Raw genomic sequence first — 22,932 nt, forward strand, 5'->3', positions numbered from 1 at the left:
CATGGAGAGTTTAGAGTACTCCGGCATATTTTAAAGTGTTTGTGTTTACTTTAAAATGTGACACTGAAACATCCTGGCTAAACCTTTTGGACCCATTTAACAACTTTGTCGAAATCTTTTTTCCCTAGCTTTAATTACAAGATTAAAATGATGATTTTTTTTAGTTGCAGCACTAGGTTGTATAATATGTCTGTGCTCTTTTCCATCTCAGATGGCACATAACAGTTCCCCCTGCGATATGTTTCTCTCCTCCTAGATTCCCAGCTAAGAAATCAAAAGCGCAGAGCAATTGTTCTCGTGATTCTAAAAGCTAGTAAATCTAGATGGTGGTGTTTACTTTTGACTCCCACTCAACTCTGACTGCTTCCTTTTGGGATGGCTTGCCCCAGTTTATTTTATATTTCTTCTGTTTTCTTGACAGTTTCACCTCCAAAACTGACAGTTCTTTTTTCTCGTTCAGCAAAATGTCAACGTGTTCTCATTAGACCGGCAGTCGGCACATTGACCCTTCAGTCAAGGTCAAACATTCGATGAGAGGTTTCTTTTGTTTTCCGATTGGTCATGCGGTGCCCTCACTGTGGCGTATGCTCTTTTGCCCTCTGACCTGAAAAGCAGTGAGCCAGCATCTCGATATCTATTGCGGATCAATGGCTGTGATGCCGAGAGCTTTTCTGCTATCTCTGGTTTTGTTTGTGGAATTGTGACAGAATGTCTAAAGGTCTGCGATGAACGTGTTAGTGATTGAGAAAAGGGAGGGGGCGGTGCACGGTGGTGAATAGGCACTGTTCGTGAAGTAGATCACAATTCGGTCACGTGAGCGTGAGTCTCTTTGTCTCGTGTGTGTGTGTGTGTGTGCGCGTGTGTCATCATGACCCTCAGCCTTGCCTTGTACCTTGCTGTCCTATCACCTCCCTCTATAACCTGTAGGCATTCACTGCGTGGAGACGGCGGCGCACGGCGGCGCAGGACGGACTTCGCCCTCCGCCATGGGCAGAACCCGGGTCGGGCTTCCTCTGCGGCAGCAACTTTAACATGAGCACAACGGTGACGACGGACAGCCTCCCGGGCCTTTTGCACAGCATCAGCACCGATATTCAAGGGGCTCGCAGTCGGTAGCAGCCGCGCTCACGGCTCTGGCAGCTCTGCACAGGAGCGTAGCCAATGAGATGCGCGTGTAACTCGGCCCGCCAGTCCCCGGGGAGGACCGGCAAAGGAGTTGTGTTACACCCACTGTCAGACCTTATACATGTTTCATCTCCTGCTCTCAGAACAGAAGCCCCCGTTGTTATCTAATCCAGCCCTCTCCTCCCCAGGCTGAGAGACTTACTGCCACAAGACAGCTCTTCGGTCAGCCAGCCGCTGAGCAGATACAAATCAACCGACCGCTGAGGAGCAGCAGAAGGACTCGCTCAGGCCCCAGATAGCTGCTATCAGGACCTCCTAGCACAGTCTTTCAATCCATTGGCTGGCCCGTGGAGAGGGTTTTTAAAATAAACAAGCCGAGCTGAAGGGTGTGTGGAAGGGGAGGGGGGAGTGTGAGGTCCACCAAAGATCGTCACCGCTCTAAAGTGTGCCTCAACTTTTCTGTCGCCAACGACCCTTCGAGCTGCAGAGCTGCAGCGTTTGACCGTTCTCGCCAACCGAGAATCCCACAAGTGCATTCTGGGGTTTTTTTTGGCACTCCGGAGCGCTATTTTCCGGACCATGAGCGGCACTCTCAGGCCCCCTTCGCTTCAGGTGAGCGTCCCGAATGACGCTCCGTCGTATGCGGACGGAGGGCGCCGCGCCGCGTCCGACGGCTCCGTGCGGTCCAGCTCCTCGACCCCGACGCCGAGGCGCAAGCGCTTCAAGATGCGGCGCGCGAGGAACGTGCCCAGCGAGCGGGAGGTCGAAGCCGGGAGGCTGACCGTCGGCGGCTCCAAGGAGTACCTCCAGCTGCCCTCCATCGAGATCACGCCGTCCAGCGACGAGGACGCTCTCTCTACCTGGTCCAGCTGCTCCACGCCCAGCGCCTCGCCGCGACGCAAGCGCTTCCTGCTGAGGAAGTGGCTGAAGGTTCGGCAGAAGAAGGAGCAAGTCAGTGAGAGCAGGTTGGTGTGGGCCCTGTTCCCCTCTTCTCCCCCTCAAACCTCCACCCTGCTTCAAGGCGTCCTGCTCCCTCCATGAATGTGTTGCGTCACTCAGTGAGAGAGAGTCAAGTCCTTGTCTGGGATATTTTGGAAGGTATTTAGACTTGTGTGTCGCGTGACTTTTCTTTCCCCCTTCAGAGTGCGACTGTTTGATCCACAGCATGTAGCAGCTTGAGCACACGCGTTCAATACAAGAGATAGTTACAGTGCTTTTCTTAAGATTCTTACGTTTTATAAATGTGCAGCCTTGTATGTGAATGGATTCAATCTGTCCTCGGTCTTATCTCCTTGAAAAAGAAAAGCGGAAGCATGCATTTCCCTGCATCTGTTCCTAGCCAGTGGAGTGTTAGCGTGTTTTCTTATGACTCAGCTGCTTTGGACTAAGTGTAGTGTGACCGGCTGAACTTCTGCCCTGACATTAGAAGACCAGCTGACCACTTCTTCTAGTTCAGAGAGTAAATCGACCCTTTTTTATTTAAATATGTTCAACTCAAAGAGTTATTTGGAGATGTCATGCCCCACTTGTTAATAAAAGTGAACAAAATATGTTGTGTTCAGGGTTTCTGCTTGGCCTGTCAAAAATGGTCATTTGCTTATTCTTTTATTGGAAAGCTCCGCAATGGACGAGGAAATGATTATCTAAGCGATTACCGCCTCATTCCACGACAAGAACCATCAATAAGGTGGCAGCTGGCTGGAGGGGAATAACTTACTTTTCCAGTAATATCAATTCTGTTTCCCGCTTATAAAGAACCAACGTCTGAAGATAGCAGATACTACTCACCCATTTTTAAGTCGTTATGTCTCCGGTCTGATCTGGAGTGCACAGCTGACCGCTTCATGGCCGCTGTACACGCTGGTTTATCGGCCCCTTTAAGACCCGCCGCTTCAGGAAAAGGGTAGTAGACAAAAGGTATTAAAAATAATAACTCAAACATTTTCAATTGACTGTCCTTAAATAACCAGGTAACGACACAATGTGAGATAAAACACATCATAATAATAATACATTCATTTTATAAGGCGCCTTGAAAGGCAAACACATTTACACGATACCAAAAAACTAAAGATTTCCATCCTCTGAATTTCTATTTTCAGAGTTCATACAGTAACCAGAGCTTCTGCCTGATTTATTGTCATGGGAAAATGTATCAGACGAGAACAGCTTTTTTTTATGGAAGAGCTGGTAGTATTTCTTCTTCCGTGTGCCGCCTTTGCTGTGTCATAGACTCTGTGAAAGACGGCAGACAGAATCAACTTCATTACATTACATTACATTACATGTCATCTAGCAGACGCTTTTATCCAAAGCGACTTACAATAAGTGCATTCAACCTAGAGTACAAACTAAGAACAACAAGAATACAGAAAGTAACATTTCCTCAACATAGTCGAACTACAAAAGTACCATAATAAGAGCTATTTAAGTGCCACTGACGTGCTAATCTGTGTTTTACTCCAGATATAGTCACTTCATGACTCACTTCATCAATGTGTTATCTTTATCTGAGTGGAAGGCATCGTCTCTCCAGAGGGATGAGAGCGTAACCCCGCCGGCATCACCGAGTGCGGAATAGTCGAATCAGCGTTTCTCGGTTTACGACCTCCTCCTCCTCGGTCTGCGGGCTTGTTACGAGCTGCATGTATGACAATATCTACAGGCTTAAAGCAACGTGTCGGTGACATTAATAATCCAGGTCTGAATGTAACTCTTCCCTTAAATATTGACAAAGGTTCTCTCATGTTAAGCTGCGAGGGCACACCATATTCTCACAGGTTGTCCTCACGGGTATCTCTATTAATGTGTCCCTGTTGCCTTGTGGCCAGTTGTTTTGACAACCTAATATCTTATGTTACAAAATAGCAGCATGACCAAAAGTCGAGCGTGTGCGATTCTGCTGCTGTTCTGAATCGAGCTGCACCTGCAGCAATGCAGGTGTCAGTTTATCTGTGTCACACCTCAACAGTAATTTACAGTTTATAATGCTGAATAAGCAAAAAGTGGCATGAAATGGATTAAACACGAGAATACAAACTACATGGTAGCTGCAGTCCAGGCTACATTAGACCCACATTTGATGTAAAGGAACATTGTGAACAGTTAAAGTGGCATGAAATGGATTAAACACGAGAATACAAACTACATGGTAGCTGCAGTCCAGGCTACATTAGACCCACATTTGATGTAAAGGAACATTGTGACACATTGAGGGCTATGCATTGGCAGAAATGTTATATAATATTAAAAACTATGTTTTCATTAGTTTACGATGACCTGAAACTGATAATCGTTATGTTTTCCTAGTTTGAGACAAAGCCGACAAGAGAGCAGAAGGAATGTGTCTGAGTGATATTTCTGTGTTCTTAGTTGTTGATTATCATCATTCATCAACTTCACTCTGGAATGTTATTCATTTCAATGACATGTTAGATTGGTTTCCACTTTCCAGTGAGATATTAATGACTATATAGTGACATTGTTGCGGCTCTAAAAACAATATGTAGTTCCATCTATTTCTTGTTTTTAAAAGCAATTGTTTAGAGTATTGATAGGTGTAGCTCCTTGTCGTCATACAATCCAAAGGATACGTATCTGTACCCGAAGGCCACCCAGAGGTTCATAGAGCAAAGCAGCCTAAAGATCCACGAGGAGCCGGTGTGAAGATCTGGGACCTTTGGTTTTAGGCCCAAATGATGCTCTAAAAGAACCAGTTCACACAGCTTGTCGTCCAACTATTTAGGAAATGAAAAGTATGTATAGATGCTCAGAGGCTGCGGGGAAAAGCTGTGTTGTGGCTGGATTTCTTCCTTTTTGGTCCATTCTGACTAATCTCTTAACCTGATGCATATAAACTTGTATCTCTCTCCTATCTGACTGCTGGTGAGACGCCACAGGAGACTCACCCACTGGACCTCAGTCATCAAACACCCACAGGACACAGAGAGTTTGGATCAGAGTTCACGTCACGGAGATTTATTTGTAACCAACAGTTTCACAAATAAACCTGGTCTGGGTCCAGTATTAAAGACAACGACCTCCCTCCACATCTGTCTTTCCCAAGCCCCGAACAAACACATTGACATTATTTATACATCAGCCTCAATGCAGGTGCCGCCTCCGTCCACTCCCTCATTACGTATTAGTCCTCGTCTCTCAGTGTGACCTCAGTGTGACCTCTGTCCCAGTCCAAGCAGGTTACTTTAAGGAATGTGGAGGTTTCTTGCTGACGTCTCCCCCTTCGTCTCTCTTATCGTTATTGTGTCTGAGCCTCCTGGTCCTCGCTCTGCAGTCTCCTTTCGACCGGTTACGACTGGAGCAGCACAAGGCCGCTGGGTCTATCTCTGTCTGGCGTTGTTGACCCTCGTCTGAGGGAGAGAGCTGTGTGTGCCCTCTCAATCATCTTTGTAGATGTCATTTAAGCCTAATATAACACAATGTAAAAGTTTAATACACCCGATGTATATATGTTGTGGAAGCACACAATTTGAAACATTTTACCCACCACAGCTGCTTCTCAAAGAGAGTTTACGCAATATATATTTCTTATATGGAAATAAGGTCATGTTTTCATAAGGGGTTCCTCTTGGATATAATTCAGTGTTCACAAAAAAAGAACTAAAGACCTTCACCTCTACACAGCTGATTAATAATCATGGTGTGAAGTGATTGTTTGCTTGTCAGATTGTCAAAAGTTACAGAAATGGTCCGATGTGCACGTACAGGTCGGGGTATCAGGAAGTTTTTTTTTAAATGGTATCGAAACATCTCCACTCACACATATTTAATGAATACGAGAGGATATATGTTGCAAACTTGCAAACGTGTTCCTGGAGTGTTCGATGCCAGGATGACACTCATGGCTGCCCAGCACTTTGACCCTCAGGGTCAGGGCTCACCAAGTTAATATACACACATGGCGGAGCATTTATAGTCATTCCGATGCTCCTGGTCTGTTTATCATGTCTGGAGAATTCTGAACAATGTTTAACGGCGTGTTAAATTGTACGCCTTCAATAAATCAGTGACCGTTTGCGGCTGCGGGGTGTCTGACCCTGAGGCTGTACGGCTGTTTCTGCTCTTTGCTCAAAGTGGAGCCCGGCGTCTGGTCAGTAGATCCTTCTTTGTCAGGTCGACATCACTGCTGATCTGTCACGCCGGCCTCTTCATCTTGTCCTTCCAGCCTCGTTTCTGTCTTACTCTCTGTGAAGAATAGGATGGGTGCACCGTCGTGTGTGTGCCAAACGTGTGTATCTTAAGATTGTGAGTCGAGAACCAGCGGAGGTGTTTGCAAGCGCACAGTATCTGCTGTCCTGCAGGCCGATAGCAACAGGGCTATTTTGAGGAGGCGGTGCGGCATTTTTTTCTGCAGGCTTCACTGCTTCCACCTCATCCCGGCATTTTAATATTTCAGACCTCGCACAAAGCAGCTCATGACAACAAGGAATCGGACGAGTCGCTGTCTTCCATTGGAAGAAGTGTCAATAAGTCCACCAGCCCTTGAAGCAGTGAGATGATGGAGAGCAACTCGAGTGGCTTGTTGTACACAAAGTGAAGGGAGAGAAAAAGACAAGCATCCGTGCACTTTTAACAAGTCTCTCGGTGTCGTCATCATGGATGAGAGCGAGTGACAATCCATCGCATAAAAGGGGAAAAAAAAGATAACTTAACGATGTCACTGCTTCTGGTTGTATTTCAAACTCCAGTCATCACAAGACATCCACATTAACACTAATGACGGCTGAATGTCCAACGGCCATGCGGCTACGATAATGAGAAGATGCTTAGCGGATTCAGAGTTGGACCATACTTCATCTCAAATGACTGCTGGGTCGTCTGCTTCCCCTCTGAGCGACGCACTGCCCCGGCTGCAGGGGAGGCTGAGCTGTGAGGGAGTGGAGCTCAGGGCATGTTGACACATTTCCGAATGAATCCATTGATCTTAGCTTGGCCCGTCAGCCTATAGCATCAGTTGCATGCGTATCCATCGCAAATGCGCCAAAGCTACTGCATGCTCCATTTGAAATCTGACTTTTTTATAGTCAGAAACATACATGTTGTCGACATTAAAGGCACTAGATTCCACCCTACTCATTTACAGTATAAAAAATGCTTTTACTTAATGACACACTGCTTCATTTTGATTGTGTATCGTACTCACTTTAAAGATTTTGTGAAAAATAAAATGGAAAAACTGCATTTTAAAAATCGACACAAGTTTAGATGTTGAGTACATTTCCAGGGTGCATCTAAAGTACATCAAAAAGTATCTTAACCCTCAAAATCTGCTTTTTCGTACATTCGGGGTTCCCCTCCCCCCATGTGTAGAGCGTTCTGCAGAGTGAGCGCGTGTGCATAAAGATCCTTCCCAACGGACCGGCTTTATTCCTAAATGCCAAAGTCTTTGTAAGAATGACGGAAGATTCTTTAAATAGGGAAATAATCTCTTTCTTCTTTTGGTTAGTGCATCTTTAATTATCATACTGAAATGGGAAAGTAACTAGATAATAAATAACTTACTTGAACCTCTACATGTTTTTCTTTTTTTAATGGAAAGTGGTGACACTTATCTGTTCATGATTCTATCTTAAAATATATTCACTTCCTAATCTATTATTCTTAAGTGCAGCCGTATCTTTTTCATAGCCCATGTCATATAGCCCCCTCTAGTGTACATGAACAGGAGATACTCCAAAAAGAACAAGTTGCCATATACAGTATATTTCACAGTATTTATGAATGTAATGCTCAATTTGCAGGATCTTAGATAGCTGATGTTAGCCACGACAGAATCTGAGGTCTTTGCCCTGCAGAGGACAGATACATGTAATATCAAAGATTAATAGTAATAGGAGATATTATTCTTTTTTCCACCTTGTACGTCTGGTTGTCGGGGTCCCGATGTGTCTTTGCAGTGAATGAATACCCCTGATTCTTGAGACCGCTCCCGCTGGAATGATTGACAGCCACACTTTTCTTTCATGTGCCATGCCAGCAGCCAGCAGAGCAGCCAGCAGCGCAGCCATGAAGATGACAGCACTCGTTTCTTGACTCCATTAATCCGAGAGGAGAGGTGAGCAGTGTGTGTGTGTGTGTGTGTGTGTGTGTGATTTCTCTGAATAGGCCTCCTTCTTCGGAGAGATTTTCTTTTCACTATTTTAACTGTTACTCAAACTCTAAATCAGGGGTCCCCAAACTTTTTCCTGTGAGGGCCACATAACGTTTGCCTCGTCTGCTGGAGGGCCAGCCGGGGTGCTAGTGAGAAGTGAGTGTGCTCACCTATGCGCGCGCATCACGGCTCAGTGGTGCGCGCGCATCACTCACGCTCGCGTGCAGACAGCATTTAACGGAGCAGCGCGTGCGCTCTGATCGCTCTTTTAATGTAGGATCGATACTAAAAATATGGGGGGGGGAATTACAGAGTGGGGGGTGGAGATTTCACCCTGTTATAATAGTAGGGATAACACTGGAGTAGATAAGCGTGTCTTCTTGTCTGATCAATACGCAACTGTGAGGTGCGCGAATGGACCGAGCGGCCAGCTGCTGATCACTCACTCAACAGCCCGACTTGCACGAGTAGACGGTGCAATCAAGACTCATTTTGACCCAGGAAAAATCCTGGATGCGCGCGCCACTCGCTGTGAGTGCATGCACGTGCAGACAGCATTTAACGGAGCGAAGCAGCGCGTGCGCTCTGATCGCTCTTTTAATGAAGTATCGATACTAAAATATGCTAAATCACATCGTTTGAACGTACGGGTACTTTGTTAGTATTGCTACACCGTGCAGCGTGACGGCAGCAGATGTAGCGGACTAACATCCAAGCTAACCTAACTTCCCAAACGCTGTGGACATCTGAACGCTGATTGGCCGAGACGCGACACGTCCCATCAAAGATGTTCTATTGCAAAGAGCACCACTCCACATTTTCTCCGCGTCTCACTGCAATCTCAACGGCAGCGGGCCAGGTGAAAAAAATAATAAATCGGAACGCGTCTCTGGTATTGTTCAGGGGGCCGGTCCACATGGGGAGGCGGGCCGGATTCGGCCCGCGGGCCGTAGTTTGGGGACCACTGATCTAAATCATGGGATTGAATCCAGGAAACATTTGACCCTGGTCATTCGGTAAGCTGGAGGCTGGAGATAAACAGCATATGTTGAAACTGTTAATTACCTCTTGTTTTGTATCGCTATGTTACAGTGAATTCAAGGCCAGGGCACAAACAGTTCCGTTGTTGTGCCTTATCTTGTGTTAACCAGTTCACGTGTAGGTTCTTGCATGCCTTCCCCACTAGGGGGCACTTCCTTCATACTGGTGCACTGATGCATCACCAGTTTGAATCCGTTTCATTGATCTCCTTCTTTTTCGTTCCAATTGCAAAATTCAAGAATTCAACTCTTCTTGGAAAAGCGTTTGACCGGTGTCAGTGACTTTTAATGAGGACTTCAAAAACAGCGGGTGAATGAGCAGTCCCCTTTCCAGGCCTCTGTAATAACCGTGTAATAGAGCACGACGCCTTCCGACACCGCTGTCTCTACTTCCCCATAGCTCAGTTTGAGTTGTGTCATTACCATCTCTTTAGCTCTTTATCATCTGTGTGTGTGTGTGTGTGTGCGTGTGCGTGTAACCTGGAGGAAAGCCATGCAGCCAGGACGAAACTCAATGAGCGCTGTCAGCGCTCTCAGGAGATTAGGAACACAATCTGTCAGGAAAGTAGAACTGTCTGCATTACGGAACTTTGTATGGTGTCTTTTTGACCTTAAACACATTTATGAAACACAGTTTGAAGAGTAGAGTCGAGGAAAGTACATTGCACTCATGACGGGTTCGTTTGTGTCCTGCAACCCCATTTTTAGGGTCGGTGGACTATGATTCAAATATTTTGGGTTCCTTTTTCTAGCAAGATGGTTATTGAATAGTCCCATTACTTTTATTACTTTTTCTATTGCTTATTTGCTTATTTATAACACTTTTTTTGATCTTGTTTCTTTATTTTTTACGATGTCTCTTGTCTGCACTTTAAACTATCCTGTATATTACGCTGCGGGACTAATAAAGTGTTATCCTATCTTATCTAAGCTTATTTCACCACCAGCCAATACATTATTTTTGACTAAATAAATATTTGAAATAGTCGTCGACCAACTCATTTAAACAGATTGTTGGACAAAGGACTTTGTATCAGCTCTTGGTGTGTAGCAGTACATCAGATAACCACAGCCTTCTTACAAAAATAACTAATCCCTTTCCTTGAAGCAAAATTAGCTTTTTTTAGCGTCTGCCAAATATGTGTGTGGTTAAATAGAACTCTATGAACAAATACTGCATTCATATGCAGATGCTATAGGAAGCGGGACGGTCTGGGAAGTGTTCTGGCTCGTAGTCTGAGTAGTATCGACCTATCAGGTTCGAGCAGGCTTTCATTTGTTTGTTTAGAATTAGCTCAAAAACAGACTTCTTGTGTAACAAGTCAGAAAATGTAACCCTTTGCTCAGAAAGACAGAGGGAGAGAGAGAGAGAGATTGCTGCAGGAATGCCTACTTTAATCTAAAGAAATGATGAAGGAATGCTCTGATGAAAAGAGAAGATGCATAGGAATCCTCTTGGTCTAGCCTTGTAATACCCCCCCCCCCCCCCCCCCATTGTGTTACTGATCACTACACCTCCACTCCTTCCCTCTCTTCTGCACTCTTCTCCTCTCTCTCTTCGCTCCGTGGCTCTCTCCCTCCCGCGCACTTTTTTTCCCTTTTTTTCTCCCTTTTTTCTTCTTCTTCTTCCTCTCGGCGTCTCCGCTCGCTCGAATTCGGAACAGTACCTGTCAAGCCTATGGGATTGCTGGCTGCCGTTGCCTCCGCTGTGCCGGCGGTAGCTCGTGACGGGGGCGTCTGCAGCAGCTGCAGGGAGAGCAGCGTCCTGTAGCCGGCATCAGAGGGCACGGAATGTCATGTCTCCTCTGCAGGTAAAAGCAGCTGCATCTCTGCCCCCTCCACCGACCCCTGTGTGTCCGGCGGGTCTGGTTTCTGCTCGGCGTTTCTGTCTCGCGTGCTGCAGTTCGCCCCGGGTGCTCCGTGCAGCTGCATTCTCCGGGGGGGGGATAGTGACGGCGGGCTGCCGGCTCATATATGCGCCACTAGCTGTGATTTATTTGTTTATTTTTGTAGCTGCTCCGGCCAGATTATCAGCCCATTCTCCGCGCCGGTTCAGAGAGAGAGAGAGAGCCGGCGGGCTTCGGTTGATGGCGACTTGAGGACAAGTTTGCTCATTCGCTGCCGTTGCCGTGTTTTCCGCATGCCGAGTTCAGCTCCACTAGAACCGCAGATAGTTATGTAATATGACAGTGTGCCTGTGCTAAGACAGTGAAATATGACTCATCGGCGAAGATGACGCAGCACATGCTTGTGAGTTGTGAATCCGGATTACACACAGAGACATATGCCTTTGCAGCGTAGAGTATATATTTATAGAACTACTGGCGTGACACTTCTCTTCCCCTCCCCCTGCTAGCAGGTGCTAACGAGGCAGGTGTATGTGTATAGCACCCCTGAACAACGGGGTAATGCAAAGCGCTTCACATAAAGCATGAAATGGGCATTAAGACAAGATGGGAATAAATCACCATGATGAAAAAGAAAAAAAAAGGGACACATAAATAGGATTTCAAAAGAGGAAAATAAAAGTTAGATGAAAAAGTAAAGCAACAATACAAAGTCGTGTTTACAGTGCAGCTACAATGCACTATGACTACATAGTGATTCAACAGAACTGAGAGTTGGAGTAAATCTCAAGTTCTCTGGGAGTGTGTTGTGATGATATGATGCATAAGTGCATAAAGACTGAAGCCGCTCCTCCGGAAGCTGGAGCAGTAGATCAGAAACGTGCTCTGACCCGAAATCATTCAGCGCTTCACAAACCAACTGCAGTGTTTTCAATTGTTTTCCAACTCTACGACAAACGGGACCCAGTGTAAAGATCTGAGCGCTGGAGTGATGTTATCCACTTCCTGTTCTGACTGAGAACAGCTGCAGCTGTTTACATGTGTGTTATTGAAGTGTATCCATGATTAGACCCAGACATCTGGCTTGGTTTGTGTCTCTTTTCTATGATCACAAAAACAATTATTTCTGTTATTATCTGTGCTGAACTGTTTCATGGTTAACTTTGTTTAAGTTAGGACACATTCAATTCAATTCAATTCAGTTTATTTGTATAGCCCAATTTCACAAATTACAAATTTGTCTCGGAGTGCTTTACAATCTGTACCATAACATCCCCGCCCCAAAAAAAACTCACGGACCACCAGGAAAAACAAAAAACAACCTGGGGGGAAAAAAAGAAGAGGAACTGAGAGGAGACAGAGGAGGAGATCTCCTCCTAGAGGACACAGATGCAATACGTGTAATGAAGGGACAGATTTAGAGTTAAATACATTCAATGAATATGACAGACGAGTCCATGTAGTTCATAGCAGGCATATTCCCACTTGGAGACTCTCCACGATCCATCAGGCAGATGGTGGGTGGGGAGAGGAGGAGGGATCTAGTCTCACAGTGACAGTGGATTAGCCAAGGAGGCACGACCCAATGCACTCCAGACGATCCATCAGGTGTATAGATTTCATGTGGCTCAGGCCATTTATGAGACATGAGACGAAAGTCGCGCCGGGAGAGGAGAAAGCAGACATAAGTGAGAGAATTGATCAATGCTGGAGAAGGGAGAGGAGAGATCAAGAGGGTAGGTACAACTGCATCCTACGCTATCTGCCCCGCATAAGGGGCTCACAGGAGGCCAAGGAATGATTAGTTCTGTCCTGACTAGTAGCTTAGAGATGACACTTAGCTCTACTCATTTTTTAGACTGGAACTCTAGGAACTGACTGTAACCCATGAACCAATTTTTCTGCATCTGAAACAAGACAAAAGATAAGCATTTGAAATATTACGATGAAAGACTGCAGTCCGAGAAGGTTTTACGTGTAGTTAAAAGACAAGTCCCGAGCAATCTTAACGCCAATGGGGCTTACAGAGAGCATGATGTGCAAGTCACATCTTCCAGAATTCAACGAACCAGATTAGCAGTTATTGTGTCATTGATTTTTTAAAATTACTTCAGTGTTTTGCAGGAGTTTAACATCAAGAAGTTAAGTGCGAGAATGTGATCATGTGCTAAATTTTGTCAAAATTTTATAGAAGATGTTTTGATTTCTGGTTTTATCGGAAATAGATGCAGTTGTCAATCACAATAATCTAAGCACGAACGGAGGTTTCCTGATAATACGTTCACAGAAGAACACTGGTGGTGAATAAAATTGGTCTGAGCAGAACCTGTCAATTGAAAGTTTTTAACGTTAGTGGTTAAAGAAGCCATCCCCATAAATACAAAACGCCAAGATTCTGGGTCATCATGTTTATGCCAGGGCAATGCTGTCTCTCGAAACCAGAATCGTGATTCCCAGTCTCTGAGGTGCTCAGGGCCGATTAAATGTCATCTGCATAATTCGAGGTTCAACAAGGTGTTTTCCTGATAATATCCTTTTTCATGTGCCATTATGAGGTCATTTGTAATCAGCACAGGTTGCTCCCCCGGTGCTAGTTGAGTTGCTAAATCCTGATTGAAATCGTTTATAAAGTTTTTGATGGTGAAAGTGCCCAAAATTACCTAAAGTAAGGTAAAATAAAATTAAATCAGAGGAAGGGAAGCAGGATAACCTGTAGTTAGCCATCACCTCTGGATGAAGAGGGCTTCTATCGAGGTTTAATACAAACTGAGATCGAGGAGTGTGGCACGGCCTGTTAGCAGGATACATTGAGTGCCTCACATCGAGTCAGCTTAATTTTCTAAAGGAAATCATGGTCACAGTGTCGAATGCAGCACTAAAGTTCAACAAGACCAGTGACAGGTAGAAGTCTTCCAAATAATTTAAGACGGTTGATAGGAGATTCACTCCAAGTATACACACTTCTGGAAAGGAGCGTTTAAATCCTGATTGAAATTTCTACACTAATATTATGGGTGAAGGCAGATGCACAACTGATCCCACTACCTTAAAATCTTTCTATAAAGAAGGGAAGGAAAGACAGCGTCTGGTTATAGCCATGTGGGGCCCGGGAGGCTGTGACTTCCAGAGGAACTAACAGTGCTGAAGAGAAACACGGTGTTGTTGGTATTTTTATACAGATTGATGAGTAATAGCCAATACTGGCACACGAGGCCGCAAACGTGTTTAAGCAGCCTCTTTACCTCTAAGCCGGGATTCTTCGATTAGTTGAACGCTACATAGTAGAACCGCGACGCTTGCTTCAGCCTATGGGTATGAGGGTTAGCACCAGGAGCAAACTCCCCTCCTACCCGTCTTCTTCTTCAGAGGGGCCATCGAGACAGATTGGCATGTTTATTGGCAAGAGATTATTAATCTTGTCCCTTATAACTAAAGTTAGACCAGGTCTCCAAAGCATTGTCACGCAGTAGGATATCAAATACAGAAGGAATCGCTTTTAGCTTTAGCCACAGCAGCATAGATGGGTTAGTGAAATTTTTGACTAACGGAACCTGTATTGTTACTGCTCTTCTAGGGCTGAGGTTGTGGTCTGGACTATGTGGGATTCTCAGGGAAGACTTTCGAATGCCCAATGCTTCGTACAAACTTTAGCTGGACTACGCGAGCTGTGGCCAAAGCTGTCTGTGGTTTCGTACTTGGATATAGCCAGAGGAGTCCAACAAGGAGATGCAGCACTTCCTCATCGTCTATCAACATCCGAAACTTGACATTAAAATCTCCAGTAACTTTTCAAGTCAAGAACCAAATTGGATAAACAGAAGAATTCAGATATAACCTGAACGGTATCCTGGTGGTGTCAGCGCCAATCGCTTGAATTGGCTCGCTACATTCCAGGGTTGATGAAAGACTAAGAAATAGCAAGCCAAGTGAGGTGTGAGAGTGGCACAACTTGGCAATCGTTAACACATTAACGTTGTAAGATGAGTGCTACTTCTGGAAGAGACGTTCAAATGCTCAAAATTCTGAATGAGTACAAATAACTCTGAATAGACAGATTCATCTGTGGAGGGTTTCTGTAATTAGACAGAAGCCAAGTTAGTCAACATAGAGATGAATGAGACACTAAGGCAAAACTTATCAACATCCATGCATAGATTAAATTCTGAATATTACATGACCACATTTAAAAAGATAAACACTTGCACCGTTGAAACAATGCCTCGAGGAATGTGAGTATTATTGTATGGAACTCCTCTTCGATTTACTTCACAAAATTACAAATTGAAGTACGTGGACAGACTTTCAGCAACTACTGAAAATGTCAAGGGTAAATTTGCTGAGGTGTAATGAATTTAGCTTTATTAAAACTAGGATCGATGTCCCGTTCCTGGATCTGAAACCTCCTCGACTGGTTGCTAAGCTGAATGTGAGTATTAATATGACTTCGCAGAAATATCATTCTCATTCACATATTCTTCATATTCAGCTCTCCTCATCAGATCAGGACAGAAACAGAGTCTTCCAGTTGTTCAAATCAAATGCTAACGGCTACACCACCGACAGCCACTGATAACAGAGATATTTTTCGGCCATACACCCGTCTGTCTGCAAATTTGGGAGAGGGCTAACTTGTGTAAGGTTCCGGCTAAACGCTCTTGCATACACTCTTTGATTTACCATTAATTTTAGTGAATTGGAGTGAAGGCCCGGGCGCCAGATTACCACCGCGTATTCTAATCTGACTGTATCTCCAAGGGTCCTAGCCAGCAGCTTCAAACAAGACTCCACGATTCCCGCTTCTGGCCCCTCGAGCACGACGGTGGAAGAATTCCGTCATCGCCGACAGTGATGAAGCCCCGATCTCCAGGGTGTGCCTCAGCCGCTGTGTCCGTGAGCAGGGAAACTGTGATCACGTGTCTCGCAGCACCATATCCTTAGCTGTAGACTTACTGGCAGTTCGTGCGTTACCCAACCAGCCGGTGTGGGCAAAAGACAGCCGGGGCCTAGCTAACAGCTGACTGTAGTTCACAACAAGGCCGGAGAGGGCGGGCTAATCCACATCGGCTTCCACAGCCTGGAGCTATTAACGCAACTAACCCACTTAAGAATGGCTCCAACCTATTAAATAAGCGCCACATTCTTCACCCGGTATCGCACCGCTATCCTTAGCCCAACTATATGATACACCGGACCGCCGAGGGAGCGGAGGGAGAATTGCTGATGTTTTATGCAATTACTTAATGATGATAAGAAACTGTAGTCCCCTGATATTATTGTTATACATATGTGGCATCTGCATACTAATGGTGTGTGGTTGTTTTCAATCATTTGAAATAGTGGGAGCTCGAGGAATGGAGCAGTATATGAGCAGGTTTAATATAGTACGACAGAACAATGTGAAAGTGTATTTGTCGTGAATATTGTGATTACAGTTTCTTCTCTCACCCATAACTGGATTATTTACAGTGCATTTCTTAGTGTATATGTATTACCCGTTTTATATGAAACATGAAACTGAATTTATCAGTATTTATGATTACAACTGGGTTGGATCATTTTTATGAAAAAGGCAATAATTCATTTCAATTCAGTTTATTTTGTATAGCCCGATATCAAAATTTATTAATTTGCCTCAGAGGGCTTTACAATCTACACATACGACATCCCTGACCTTTGACCTCACATCGCTTCAGAAATAGAAAAACAATCTTTCACAGGGAAAAAGAGGGAAGAAACCTTCAGGAGAGCAACAGAGGAGGATCCCTCTCCAGGATGGACCGAAGCAATAGATGTCATGTGACCAGAAGGAATCATTACAGAGTTATAGAAACACATTCAATGAGTATTACAGAGTGTATGAATAGTTGGTAGTCGTCATGGACCACGATCCAGACCTCCATGATCCATCAGGCAGATGGAGGTAGAGAGGAGGAGTGGGCGGGGCATCAGCAGGGCCAATGGCATCAGACCCATCCGTGGCCCTGCGAGACGTGAAGTCACAAGGACTCCGGGGAGGAAGCAGAGTTAATAATGTGTGATGGAGAGATGAAAATTCATTCATAAGTAGAGAGAGAAAAGAGGAGATAGGTGCTCAGTGTATCATACAACGTCCCCCAGCAGCTATAAGTCTATAGCAGCATATCAAGGGGCTGGACCAGGTGAACCTGATTCAGCCCTATAACTATAAACTGTCAACGAGGAAAGTCTTAAGTCTACTCTACATGTAGAAGGCAGCTGGAAGGATCATGGGTGCCTCACTCCCCCCCCTCCCATCCCTGCAGGACATATACAACACCCCTCACCCGCAAAGCGACCTCGATTGTGAGTGACCCCTGCCACCCCTCACACGGTCTCTTCAGCCTCCTGCCCTCTGGGAGGAGATACCGGAGCCTCCGGGCTCACAACACCAGGCTGTCCAACAGCTTCATCCACCAGGCTGTCAGGAAGATGAACTCTCTCCCCATCCTCAGCACTCCGTCCTCTTTCAGACTCACATGTCTGAATGCTGCTAGTTCCATTCTGTTGTCTATATGTTTACATGTTCTTTTACTATTTTTGCACTTTATGTTGTCTATGCACTTTATGTATGTTGTCTATGCACTTTATGTTGTCTATGCACTTTATGTTGTCTATATGTTGCGCAATTCACTTTATGTTGCACAATTCAATTCACTTTATGTTGGACAGAAGAGAAACGTAATTTCAATCTTCTGTATGTTTGTACATATGAAAAATTTACAAATAAAACTTTGACTTTGACTTTGACTACATGAGGTGACTGTGTCTGCCTCCCAGACTGAAGGTGGAAGCTGGTTCCATAAAAGAGGAGCTTGATAACTAAAGGCTCTGGCTCCCATCCTACTTTTTAAGACTCTAAGAACTACAAGTAGCCCCGCATTTAGTGAGCGCAGCTCTCTAGTGGGGCAATATGGTACTACAAGCTCCTTAAGATATGATGGTGCATCACCAATCAAGGCTTTGTAGGTTAGGAGAAGAATTTTAAAAGTGATTTTTGATTATACGGGGAGCCACGAAACCTTGTATTCATTGTTTGGATACTGCTTCAAATGGTAAATAAAGTAATACTCAGTAAAAAAAATTGTATATATTGTATAACTATCATTGGCGATATTCAAATTGGTACTATAGTGTATCAGAGTGAATAAAACTGAGCTCCGATCAGTGGATTCAGGGCCCCATGACTGACTTCCCTCTCCTCTCTTTTTTCTCTCTGCAGGTCTGACAGTGCAGCGGACAAAATCGGGTAAGTCGGGTCACCGCATCCTCTTGCTTTGCGATCCCTTTGCGTGAGCATGCGGCGTGCGCTCGTGAGCTCGTGAGCGCTCGCCGTGGAGCCGCGGCCCCGCCCGTCACCCCATTGGCCCCCCGGCCCGCACACCCGGCCATGTGACACAGACTCGCGGCTTTGTCCGCCGGCCAAGGTGTCTGAATGCGCGTTACATTTGGAGAGGCCTGCAGTGGATACAGTCGCAAGCCACGGAATGCCATTGTTTGCTTTTATTGGACAAACAACAACAGACACAAACAGGGCTTTGTGAGTTGGACACCATTGTGGAGCTTGTTAGTCTTTGAGCTGGCCAGCCGGTGGCAGGTCAGCGGCGTGGACACACACACACACACACACACACTGGATCCTTTGCTCTCACAAGGGCCGCTGTGGCAGCCCTGAAGCAGAGGGGTTCACGGCCCACGCTGAAGAGGTGAGTGATAGGTAGGGATGGTTGGACTCACCACAGGAGACATGTTGGGAGGGGGTGTTACAAAGAGCTGGTCTTCCATGCATGGATTCAGTATCACAGTTCAGTTCTGATGCTACAGGTAATATAATCTAAATTGTGATCATAAAATACCGTGTGTGTATATTTACATCTCCTCCTTTTGAGTTTCTTCTTTTTTATAAAATAAGGGTTAGTTTTCGAAATGATATCTACATCAATTACATCGGGGATTGCATGTTCTTACTAAATGTTTAGATGAGTGGCATTTTCAAACAAAGTATATTATTTCAACAATTACTCTATAGTGTGCATTATGTAAGAAACGTGTACTGTGAGAAGTTATATTCCTGAGAAGCGCTTTGATTTAGTTGTGTGTGTGTGTGTGTGTGTGTGTGTGTGTGTGTGCATTATACCATGCATGCAGTGATCAGGCGGGAGCAGTGGTGTACATGTGGCACATTTTCTGAGCTAAGTGGACAAAGTTATTTTGGTGTGTGTGTGTGTGTGTGTGTGTGTGTGTGTGTGTGCACTCAGGTATGTCTGGTCTAGTATGCTTTGAGTGGTCAGCCATGCGAGTTGGGTGACGAGCAGGCCGGGTTTAGACCACTCGGAGTCTCTGCACCACACACAACCAGTAGGGTTTTTTGTCGGCTGTGCACATTTAAATGTTTAAACTCTAGTTTGTTTCATTCTTTAGTTGGACTTTGCAGATGGAATGAAAACAAGCTTTCATACAACAGTCTATGTCCTGATGTTGACCGTGATATGTGGCAGTGTGTTTTGGGATTGATTTGAGTGTTGTCATCACTGACATACTGTATCTCGCAATATCTTTAGTCCCGCGTCCACTCACACCTTTTGATTTGTGTGACTTCACATGGCGGTTTGACCTTCACTGAGCAGAACGATGTTTGACCAGAGTTTGGCACTCGGAGGCTGTTTTCACATTCGTCTGATAAAGAGAGACAGTCGACGTCGGAGTCTAAAACGTGTATCCACAGGTCGGAGCTGGTGACGTCACAACTTGCCGTTGCAAATCTCTCTCCAGTCTGTAACTTCCACAAGTGTGATGTGAGAACCTGAAGTCCTCAGTGCACACTCCACTGAGAGCGGTCTTTTCAGCAAAGTCAGAGTCATCTAGTGTCTAACGGTTAAACATTTAAAATAAATTCAATTTGCCCATTTATAGATTATGGATTTTTCAAATTATGATTCAGAGCAGTTCTATCCATTTTTCATAATAGATAGAAGCTGTTTATAATGCTAATGCTCATATGTATTGCTGAACTTCAGATTGTGCTGCTCTTTACATTACATTACACACAAAGTTCTTCCCTACTTTGTTCACACTGGCGGCGACTGAGCAGCTCCCTTTGGGGGGACAGTTACAACTTCCATTCGAGGGTGGGATGAGTGAGACCGACAGGGTGCAATCAAATTGGGAGAGGGTCATCGGAGACAATCTGTGAACTGGAAGAGTAACTGTGCACTTAAACGTGTGTATTAAGCTAAATTACCAAATTTAGTGCATTGCATGGTTGAAAATGCCATCTACTGTTTTACATCTGGCCTAATCCTGCAAGGTCAATTATGAGGGGACTGGGACTGACCTTCATCGTAAAAGGCAACGCATGCAATCCCCCGCCTCCTCCCCTCCCCACCACCACCGGAAGTGGCCGTGGTTTCCCCTCTTCTTTTTTCGGTTGCAGTGGAAATAAGCTCCGACCAAGGGGGGAAGTTACACTGAAACCAACTCGACACAGAGCTGCTTCTTTTGTTGAATGTGAGGACTCTTTTTATTTAACACAGGGTTCGTACGGTCATGGAAAACTTGGAAAAGTCATGGGAATTTTAAAATGGTCATTTCCAGGCCTGGAAAAGTCATGGAAAAAACTTAAATCATAAAAGTTTTGGAAAAGTCATGGAAATTTGTTATAATCACATGTTTATCCACGCCAAGTTTGAAATAACTAATATGTTTTTTTAAAGAAAGATGCTCAAAATATAAGCTGGCGTACGCTCTCAATACGCAACATTTTCCACATTTTTCATGTTTATACCGAGATTTCAGTTTGGTCATGGAAATGTGGTTTAAAGTCATGGAAAAGTCATGGAAAGTCATGGAAATCCATTGGTCAAAATGTGTAAGAACCGTGTTAACAGTGAGCAAAGCTCTGTTCGATGAATCAGGCGGCATGAATACGCATCAGTGTCAACTGTGACTGTCGAGCAGCCTTTCAGCCAATGAAAATGCAAATGTGATGTATGACATACTCTCAGTTGATCATTTTGATAATAAATGAAACTCCACTGCAGGTATTTTCATAAGTGGCCACGAGTCACACAAACTGCAAGCGATCGATACTTAGTTTGTTAAAAAGCTAACTTTAAATAATACATGCAGAAAGTGGCTGGACACCGTGTGCCTTTTGAATCTGTTAAAAAGAAGAGTTGTCGATGGCAGACAGGAGCTCTGCTGTGTTCCACGGCAGATCAAATAAGTCAAACAATGTGGCAGCAGCTGATCTCGTCCTCATGGCGGCTTTCACGGAGAGCTGCCGCCGAGATCCCCCCACCTTTCACTTGATGCCTCTTGTGCCTTCGTGTCTCACGTCCGCGTGGCTCTTCCGCCGTCTCAATTGCCGGATTATCGATCAGCGTCTGTGGTCTGAGCCGTTGGCTTCCAGTGGGGGATGTCAGCATAATCCGATCCTTCCCTTTTTACTTTGCGCAGGAGTTCCAGGAAAGCGAGCGTCCGACATGTTGAGAAAATGATACTCGCAAATGGACGAGCGGAACAGGTTTCTTGTTCCGGACGACTTTCAAGAAAAGGAAAGGATAACGGTGATTCCCCCTCTCGGTTTACCGCTTCCGGGGGGGAGGGGGGGACGCAAACACAAACACCTGGACACTCAAAGAAATGACTCATTGGATGAACTCAATTAAATTGTTGGCAGGTTTTCCATCCAATAATTATTTGCAACTCCAACTCAAATTTAGCACATCAGTGCAATAAAATGTAATTAAGTTAGTCCAACTCATTTGTATCAAATACATCTTAAATAAAATAACTATATTCATTAAATTAAATTAATTTGTGTTTGTCCAACTCAAAATATAAACTAACTAACTAACAAAACATGCAAACTCCACACAGAAGGAACACCCCGACTGGGAATTGAACCCACAGCCCTCTGGCTGTGAGACGACAGCGCTAGCCACTACACCACCGTACAGCCCTAAAAGTGTCTTCACCTCATGCAAACAACTGATTTTCAGCTGGCGCATGCGCAAAGGGTAGTCCTCAATAAAACACATTTATTTTGAGTTGATATGCACACCATCTAACCTAAATAAATCTAATAAATGAAAGTATTCATACATTTTGTGTTACACCCATTAAATATAAATATCTATTTTTGGAATTGATTTATTTAAATGTATCAAACAATATTTAAATGTGTCACCTCTAAGAAGGGCTTGAATTGTTTTTGTGAGTGTAACCTAAATAAATCTAATAAATTAAAGTATTCCTACATTTTGTGTTACACCCATTCAATATAGATATCTTCGTTTTGTAATTGATTTATTTAAATGTATCAAACAATATTTAAATGCGTCACCTCTAAGAAGGGCTTGAATCGTTTTTTTTAGTGTAGTTGGCGCTTTTGCCAACCTAAAAAAAAGTTCACATTCAAAGACACTCTACAATTAAATGCAGTATATGAATTATTTAACTCATTTTATGCAAGAGAAAAATCAAATTCATTGTCAATATAGCGATCACATAACGCAAAACAAAATTGGGTAAACATGTACAAAAGAAGCTTACATTGAGCTTGTAAAAATAGGTGCAGTCAACAGATTAGCTAGTTGGTGTGGTTAGGGTACTTACAATGTAATATATATATATATATTTCCTGCTTTATTAGCCAGTACAAGCACTTGAATGCTCCACGACAGCCTCATGCTCCAGGACCACTGTGGGCTCAAATGATGTGAAGCCAGGGCCGGAGTGGGGCCACTTTTCAGCCCGGGAATTTCAGGCTCAAGACCAGCCCACTTTTTTC

The 22,932-nt window shown here is 44.5% G+C and overlaps 1 protein-coding gene across 2 annotated transcripts in view; it reads left to right on the forward strand.

Annotated features, from left to right (window-relative positions):
• LOC130210372 (protein Aster-B-like) overlaps positions 1-22,932 on the forward strand; it is an 86,899-nt gene that overhangs the window by 10,483 nt on the left and 53,484 nt on the right. The window contains exons 1-2 of one of the 2 annotated variants that reach the window (XM_056440571.1): positions 10,919-11,087; positions 18,361-18,387. In XM_056440571.1, the coding sequence (XP_056296546.1) occupies positions 11,068-11,087; positions 18,361-18,387 (47 nt within the window). In that variant the 5' untranslated portion in view covers positions 10,919-11,067. Of the gene's footprint in view, positions 1-10,918; positions 11,088-18,360; positions 18,388-22,932 lie in introns of those variants that run through there. The other variant, XM_056440577.1, reaches the window with a different exon arrangement.

This window comes from Pseudoliparis swirei, chromosome 20, assembly GCF_029220125.1.
Source record: "Pseudoliparis swirei isolate HS2019 ecotype Mariana Trench chromosome 20, NWPU_hadal_v1, whole genome shotgun sequence".
Classification (NCBI taxonomy): Eukaryota; Metazoa; Chordata; class Actinopteri; order Perciformes; family Liparidae; genus Pseudoliparis; species Pseudoliparis swirei.